Below are 8,656 nucleotides of genomic sequence, written 5' to 3'. Positions count from 1 at the left end.
AAAATCCTTTTCAACGTTTTTTTTTTCAAATTTCTATAGTTTATTTTTTTATCTCCAAAAAATTCCCCATCTAAAGCTTATCAGGAGCTGGAAGTGCTCATAATACAGAATATTAGGAATATACTCAAAAAACTGTCTCAATTCACGCTATTCATTGGTTTGAAAAATTCTATTTCCATAAAGTACAATTTTCAATAAATTCCAATATGCGAATCTTTTTCTTTCAATTAGTAATTTATGTAAACTCGAGCCGGTTAAATTTGCCTACCTTCTTCAAGCAGTGGGGGACAAAATTGGAAAAGATGGAGGAGCTCCCATGTAAATTTAAGATAAAGAGCTTTTAAAGGAAGGACCTTATTTGAAAAGGTTTTTTTTTGGGTACAGAGTACAAATTTCAGATCTTGAAAAACGAGTTTAGAGATCAAGTTTCAGTGAATAATATATACCATCTTTGAATTGCAATTCAGAACTGCAGCTGCAGCTCCCATTTCAATGTTGTTGGTTCTGAAGTATAATGAGGTTTGATTTAAAAAATGCTATCTAAAATCTAAATTTGAACAATTTTTTACAAATTACATTTATTTTTGGAAGGTGTAGCAAACCACAACGGGTCAGCTAGTAAAATAAATAAATTTTATTTTTATTTTGTTATTTTGACTTGAATACAAACTTACGTTAAGTCAAATACCAAAACATTGTTTATTATAAGTTCATTAGAAAAATGAATTATCATAAAAAAATTTAACAAATTTGAAAGAAGATTTACTTTAATAAAAATTTTTTAAAGCTGAAAGTACCGTTTTTTATCGTTTTATGTATATAAATATTGTTATTTATATACATATTTTTAGAGATCTGTCATAACAGCTTAACTTCGAATTTAATGTAAAACTATGATTTACTTCATACATTTGAAATATTCTGAAACGAAAAAAAGAAATCAAATCCATCCCGGCTGAAGGATCGAGCCAATGCGAGCAAAACGTATTTTTCATTATTTTTCAAACGAAACCATGAAAATAGAACGAGTCATAAAGTTTAACAGAGCTGTTTTTAAATTGTGTATCAAATTTCATAAAGTTTCACTTCATCTTGCTTTCTTTTAGAAGAAAAAATTAATTTACTTTTCTGATGCAAACGGAATTATTCCAAGACATATAATCGATGTCACTGATCCAACCGTGGACAAAACAAACTGTGAAAAGAGGTGAAAAGTAAACAAATTTCCGGTAGCAGCTGTGGCTGTAATAAACAGAATTAGAAAATTGACAACAGTTTTATGGCAGTTTCGCAGTTTTGTTCATTTCTGTAGGTAGGTAATCACAGCAAGTTTGTAATTCTTCAACAAAAAATCTTAACGTTAATGTACTATTTTGTTTCTTCGACCTGATTGCTGTTGGATCTCCCGGAATGGATTTAACGCACTTCAAAGCGATGGGGCTCCTAAGTCGGATTGAAATTCTGCGATTAGAACCGAGGGCAAAGGATTTGGCAAAGTACTTCATGTTCCTGTTGATAAATCCCAGCTTCCTGTTCAGGAAAAGTGATTTCATGGATCATAACATTTCCGGACGACCTGTTTTTTGGAAGCGGAACCAAGTTAATATTCCGGTGGAAACCAAAAAAGAGATTTTCTTGCGCACTGAATATCTGGTAAGTTTTGTTTCCTCTAGTAGAAATATTTAATTTAGAAATTGTTTGTTTAGTTCTGTTTGGCAAATTTTCTTGAACATTTGATCTTTAAAAGACATTCCAGTTTCGAGATATAGGGGCTTATTCTGCGACTCGAGTGACGTGACTAACGAAATTTCACTACTTCGTCACGACTCCAGAAAGTGATTTAGAAAAGAAATTTGAGTATCGATGAGCTCTGAAGACTAATCTGAACGAAAATTTCTAGGCTAGAAAAGCTATTCAAGCCAGCTTTATATAATTTTTAATATGAAATTTCCTAAGTCACATCACTCGAGTCGTAGAATAAGCCCCATAGGTGAGGAATCAAGTATCCTCATTTTTCCCCACTGTGGGTAAATTGTATAAGCATTTAGGAACTAGCATTCATGGTTCACACCCAGCCATTTTGCGCTTCTTGTGTTGAACCATACCTAACATTTGCAATTCGCGTTTAGATTTGTGAAGAACAAAAGGTATCAAATTCAAGAAGGCATATCTCTTTTAATTCTATTTAGTAAGAATAGGGCTAGATGTGTACTTAATCCTAGTCAACTAAGGCTATGTTGTTGACCCGACTTTCGTTGTCTGTTGCTGTTGTTATTTTTGAGCAGTTTTGTTAGTCAAATACTAAGATTAGCAACGTTATTCTAATTCTGATAAAGGTGTAATGTATTTGCTTCTTCAAGCTTTTTCATACCTAGTTAAACAAATACTTCCAAATTTTTCCATTCTTGAATTCGAGCTTAGACAAGGTGTACAAGGCACCTAATAAGTGATATGAAAAAGTATGTAAAAATCAACCGCTGTTCGCGATACACGAATTTGGGTGATGTGGCGCTATCTGGTTTTGAGAAATACTAGGAGTGTGAAGTTTGGACGATGAGGCTTGCTGTCATATTGGGGCGCGTTAGCAGCGATCAAAACTGCGAAAGGCAGTTTCCGCCAGGCCGTCTATAAAAGACCCTTTGGGAAGAAACGTGGGACTTTTCTGTTGCTGGCAGTCGAAGACGTCACTTATAAACAAACCAATCTACGTTCTTCTATCGTTGTTATTATTGTGATCAAATCGTTAAAGTTTAATTAATTTAAGTAATATAAGTGTAATCTAAGTTAATATCAGTGTTTCTTTCGTGAAATATATGAAGAATGAGAACTTACCTGTGAATTGATTTACACGCTGAAGAAGAAACTACACTTACCATCCTGGGAATAACCATCGAACCTGAAAAGAAAGAGATACTTACCGTTTTGGACATCATAATTACACCTGGAAGGCTAGCAATCAGAGGACTTTAGCCGGCAGAAACGAGGTACTTTACCATATGGTCCTTCGAACCGGATGCTCGTCGAACTCCGAGCGTTCGTAACCTTACCATTCCTGCGAGGAGTTTTTGTTTCTTACCACGTTGTCGGAAATCTTTCCTTCATCAATCCTGTTGGAGAAGTTCCTGGAAAAAAAAAATTTAATACAAGGCACGAAATTGCCTTTAAAAGATAACCCTGCACGATGGCCGCCGAGCGCAGAATCAAGTCGCTCAAGTTAAGATTACGCAGCATTGAAACATCCTTCAGCCTAATAAGGGTGTTCGTCGATAATTTCCGAGAAGATACCCAGTCTATTGAAGTTCCGGTTCGGCTGGAGAATCTCGGAGTCCTATGGGCGGACTTCTGCAAAACTCAGGCTGAGTTGGAGGCCGCTGAAGTTGACGATCCGGAAGTCATCGATCTTCAACTCAAGCAGCGTGCTCAATTTGAAACGGAATATTACCGTGTCAAAGGATTTTTGCTTTCCGTCAATAAAAATAACTCGGCACCATGCATCCAATCTTCTCAGTCCAGTGCGCACTTCCCTGCGTCGTCTCAAATTCGACTACCCGACGTTAAACTGCCCGTATTCAACGGAACGCTCGAGCATTGGCTTAACTTCCACGACCTGTTCATTTCTTTAGTGCATTCTTCCAGTGAATTGTCTAACATACAAAAGTTTTACTATTTGCGATCCTCCCTGGCTGGAGATGCACTAAAGCTCATTCAAACAATCGGGCTCAGCGCTAACAACTATCCTGTTGCCTGGAATCTGCTCGTGGAACACTTCCAAAATCCATCACGTCTCAAGCAAGCGTACATCGATTCCCTTTTTGAGTTTACGCCATTGAAGCGAGAATCAGCAACCGATCTTCATTCCCTAGTAGAAAAATTCGAAGCCAACGTCCGAATTCTGAAGCAACTGGGTGAACGAACTGAGTATTGGGATGTTCTTCTTATTCGCATGCTGAGTATTCGACTTGATGCTAAAACACGAAGAGATTGGGAAGAATTTGCATCAACTCATGAAGCAACCACGTTTCCGGATTTGGTCTTGTTTCTCCAAAGAAGGGTTACGGTTCTGCAGAGCGTCAGCAATGTTAATCTGGACACTCCGTCCATCCCTGCGTCGAAAAAACCAGTATATCGAGCGGCAGTTGTCAGCAATGGGGCCACTCAAGTTTCGTTTCGTCAATGCCATGCCTGTTCTGAACATCATCCTCTCTACCAATGCTCTGTGTTTTCGAAAATGACCACCGAGGACAAGGAGAAGCTCGTGCGTCGCCAGCAGCTGTGTCGTAACTGCCTACGAAAGGGTCATCAAGCCAGAACCTGTCAGTCCAAAAACACCTGCCGTAAATGTAGAGGGAAGCACCATAGCCAAATTTGCAGCCAGGACTCCGTTCAAGCTGAATCTAACCGATCGAAAACTGATCTCAACGCCCCCAAGGATCCCATTCCCACCGGTGACGAATGTTCTTCATCATTGTCCGCGGCAGTTCAACGGTCTCCCAGTGGATTTCGCTCTCACAAGGTACTTCTCGCAACGGCCGTGATTAATCTTGTTGATGATCGTGGCAATACTCATCCAGCTAGAGCACTTCTCGACTCTGGAAGCGAGTGCAGTTTTATCACCGAAGCACTTTCTCAAAAACTCAAGGTTCAACGCAACAAGGTTCATCTGGCGATCTCTGGCATTGGCCAGTCATCCGTTCAAGCTCGCTGTAAACTTCGGGCCACCGTGCATTCCCGAATTACAGAATTCTCTACTGTTGTCGAACTGTTTGTGTTACCAAAACTTACCCTGAACTTACCATCCACGACATTAAATATTTCCAAATGGAACGTGCCAAAGGGAATTCGATTAGCGGACCCAGTTTTCTACGAAAGCCATCATATCGATGTCGTTCTGGGGGCCGATATCTTTTTCGAACTATTCAAAACTTCCGGAAGAGTACCTCTCGGAGATTCTCTTCCTACTCTAGTGAATTCCGTTCTTGGTTGGGTAGTATCCGGAAAGGTATCGAATTTCAATAATGGTAGCACCGTAGCCTCCAATGTCGCAACTGTCGCAGACGTGTACCGCTTAATGCAACGTTTTTGGGCCATCGAAGAAGACGATTCAGCTTCCTGTTTGTCGGTTGAAGAGGCTGCCTGCGAAAATCACTTCCGCCGAACAGTTCGACGTAATTCGGAAGGCCGATACATAGTACGACTTCCTTTGAAAGAGGCCGATTCCAGAATTGGTGACAATCGCAGCATTGCCCTTCGTCGGTTCCACATGCTTGAGGCTCGCTTGCAACAGAATAGTGATCTACGGTCTCAATATCAGGACTTCATGGCGGAATACCTAGCCCTTGGACACATGCGGCGTGTAGACGAAGTTTTGCACTCCAATCCACAATACTATCTGCCTCATCATGCCGTGATTCGTGCTGACAGCGCCACTACCAAGGTGCGAGTCGTGTTTGACGCGTCTTGCAAGTCCTCGACAGGAAAATCCCTCAATGACGCGCTTATGGTCGGGCCAGTTATACAGGATGATCTACGAGCCATAATATTGAGAACCCGAATCAACCCAGTGTTACTGATCGCTGACATCAAACAAATGTACCGCCAAATCCTGGTTGACGAACGAGATACTCCGCTCCAACGAATTCTCTGGCGAAATTCTCCCGACAAATCCATCGGCACATTCGAGCTAAAAACTGTCACCTATGGCACTGCTAGTGCACCTTTCCTTGCTACCAGAACACTTCAGCAACTTGCCGACGATGAAAAACTGCATTTCCCGGAAGGCTCAAAGGTTTTGAGGAAGGACGTGTACGTGGACGATTTGGTAACCAGCGGAAGCTCTCCTGATGAAGTTACTAAAATTCGAAATCAACTGGATCAACTGTGCAAACGTGGAGGTTTTGAATTCCGGAAATTCGCATCGAATGTCGAAGCAGTTCTTGACGGCATCTCTCCGGAAAGACGTGCTCTTCAATCTTCAGTCGAGTTGGCGGCTGATCAATGTATCAAAACTCTCGGGTTGCACTGGGAACCATCGACGGACAATTTACGTTTTCGAATCCAGGTACCTGATGAACCCCACAACACGGTAATGAGCAAACGAATAGCCCTTTCACAGATCGCTCAGCTATTCGATCCCTTGGGTTTGGTCGGTCCAGTCATCGTCACTGCAAAAATTTTCATGCAGACTCTGTGGAGTCTTAATTCGGATGACGGTAAACCCTGGGGATGGGACCAGCCACTGCCTGCCTCTCTCGCAAGTTATTGGGAGAACTACACTTCGCAACTACCATCCCTTAGCCAGCTGCGAATTCCACGTTGTATCGTAGTATCAAATTTCGAAACTGTTCAATTGCACTTGTTCTCTGATGCTTCCGAGCAAGCTTACGGTGCGTGCGCTTATTTTCGGTCGACCGACACAGCAGGCAACATTGCAGTTGGTCTGCTAACCGCAAAATCAAAAGTGGCTCCCTTAAAAAAGCGCAGCATACCCCGACTGGAGCTCTGCGGAGCACTCGAGGCTGCCCAACTGAGCAAAAAGATCTCCTTCGCCTTTGGGAAAACTTTTCCAACCTTTTTCTGGGTCGATTCCACTACCGTTCTAGCCTGGCTAAGGTCAACTCCATCCAATTGGACCACATTCGTTGCTAACCGGGTTTCCAAGATTCAACTCGCAACTGAAGGATCGACCTGGAATCACGTAGCCGGTCAGCAGAATCCAGCTGACCACATATCTCGAGGCATTGATGCAGATACGCTTCTCGCTTGTGACTTGTGGTGGCAAGGTCCTGAATGGCTCCGATCAGACCAAAGTTTTTGGCCAGCATCATCATCGAATCACACCTTCGATACCCAATTGGAGTATCGAACAGCAAAATCCACAGTTTTAACAGCCACAATCGAACCTACATTCATTGACGCTTATGTGGCACGGTTTTCCAAATTTCAAACCATGCTGCGCGTAACAGCGTTTTGCCTGCGCTTTTCTCTAACTCGTCGGAGTCCACGGAACTCCCGAACATTCCAGCCATTCCTCACTTCGGACGAAATTCGCGATGCTGAGCATGTCCTCATCCGGTTAGTACAAGCCCAGGAGTTCTCCGACTACGTCGCAGCCCTCGAAGCATCAAAACCAACTCCCGTCAAATCTCGACTGAGATGGTTCACTCCGTTTTTGGATTCCAGCCACCTCATGCGCATAGGAGGGCGCATCGACAGATCATCGTTGACCTACGACGCCAAGCATCAAATTCTACTCCCTTATCAGCATCGCTTCTCCATCTTGCTCGTCGAATGCTACCATGAGAGACATTTGCATGCAGCACCGCAATTGCTTCTGGGAATCCTGCGCCTCCGGTACTGGATCATAGGGGCCAGGAATCTGGCCAAAACTGTCGTCCACCGCTGCGTTATTTGCGTCCGAGCTCGCCCTAAATTGGTGGAACAATTTATGGCCGAGCTACCAAGGGAGCGCATAACTGCCACCCGACCATTCACGAAAACAGGCGTCGACTACTGGGGCCCGATTCTGCTTAAGCCTCCCCAACGTCGCGCAGCCCCAACCAAAGCGTTCGTAGCAATCTTCGTGTGCTTCAGCACAAAAGCTGTCCACATCGAGCTTGTATTCGATTTGACAACAGCAAAATTTCTTCAAGCCTTGAGACGCTTTGTTTCTCGTCGGGGTCCACCCTCCGACATGTACAGTGATAACGGTAGAAATTTCCTTGGGGCAAGAAATGAGCTAAAACGGTTGCTCAAGAATCCAGAATACACCAACACGGTAGCAGCCGAATGTACTGATTTGAACATCCGCTGGCACTTCAATCCTCCGAGGGCATCCCATTTTGGAGGGCTGTGGGAATCAGCAATTAATTCAGCTCAAAAGCAATTTTTGCGCGTGGTCCGCGATCGTCCGCTAGCGTACGATGACATGGACACCTTGTTGTGTCAAATAGAATGCTGTTTGAACTCTCGGCCAATCGTTCCTCTTAGCGATGATCCTACCGACTATGAACCACTTACACCGGGACACTTTTTGGTCGGCACTGCTCTTAAATCTGTTCCGGATGAAAATCATGCTGAAGTTCCGTTCAACTATCTCCGAAAGTGGCAGCAAACACAAAAATTGTTCCAAGATATTTGGCGGAGGTGGCACCTGGAATATTTAGCTACGTTAGAACCAAGGGCTAGATGGTGCAACTCACCTGTGTCGATACAACAAAATCAATTGGTGCTTCTCAAGGACGATGCAACTCCTCCGATTCGCTGGCCGACTGCTAGGGTAGCAGAAATTCATCCGGGAAAAGATGGCATCACCAGGGTGGTCACTCTCCAGACTCCTAAGGGCTACTGCACAAGACCGGTGGCTAAAATTTGTCTGTTGCCGATTGCATCAACGCCTGATGAATCAAAACCAACAGCAGGAGCCGAACAATCAACACCAGACAAAATTTTCGAAGGAATTCAACCTGATCCCGACTGCAGCAGTAAACTATAATTTCCAAGGCCTAGTTTGGCTTGGATCAGGTGAGTTCCTGTCCAATGCAACTTAAACACCAAAAAACCGCTACCGGGTCTTAATTATTCCAGGATTCACGACACAACCGACCGACTTTTCATCGCACAAGCACTTTCTACCACTTACTTGTTTTGTACGTTCCTG

At 43.1% G+C, this 8,656-nt stretch overlaps 1 protein-coding gene across 1 annotated transcript; it reads left to right on the top strand.

Annotated features, from left to right (window-relative positions):
• Positions 1-3,181: 3,181 nt before the first annotated feature.
• LOC129752982 (uncharacterized) lies at positions 3,182-8,491 on the top strand. Its single transcript, XM_055748773.1, has one exon. The coding sequence runs from the start codon at positions 3,182-3,184 to the stop codon at positions 8,489-8,491; it is 5,310 nt and encodes a 1,769-aa protein (XP_055604748.1).
• Positions 8,492-8,656: the final 165 nt, after the last annotated feature.

This window comes from Uranotaenia lowii, chromosome 3 (genome assembly GCF_029784155.1).
Source record: "Uranotaenia lowii strain MFRU-FL chromosome 3, ASM2978415v1, whole genome shotgun sequence".
Lineage (NCBI taxonomy): Eukaryota > Metazoa > Arthropoda > Insecta > Diptera > Culicidae > Uranotaenia > Uranotaenia lowii.
Note: the sequence above shows the minus strand (reverse complement) of the source record. Positions and strands in the feature narration are given on the sequence as shown.

What these genes read in the sequence shown, in the direction of transcription:
- LOC129752982 (XM_055748773.1), top strand. Translation starts at nt 3,182, where the DNA reads ATGGCCGCCGAGCGCAGAATCAAGTCGCTCAAGTTAAGATTACGCAGC.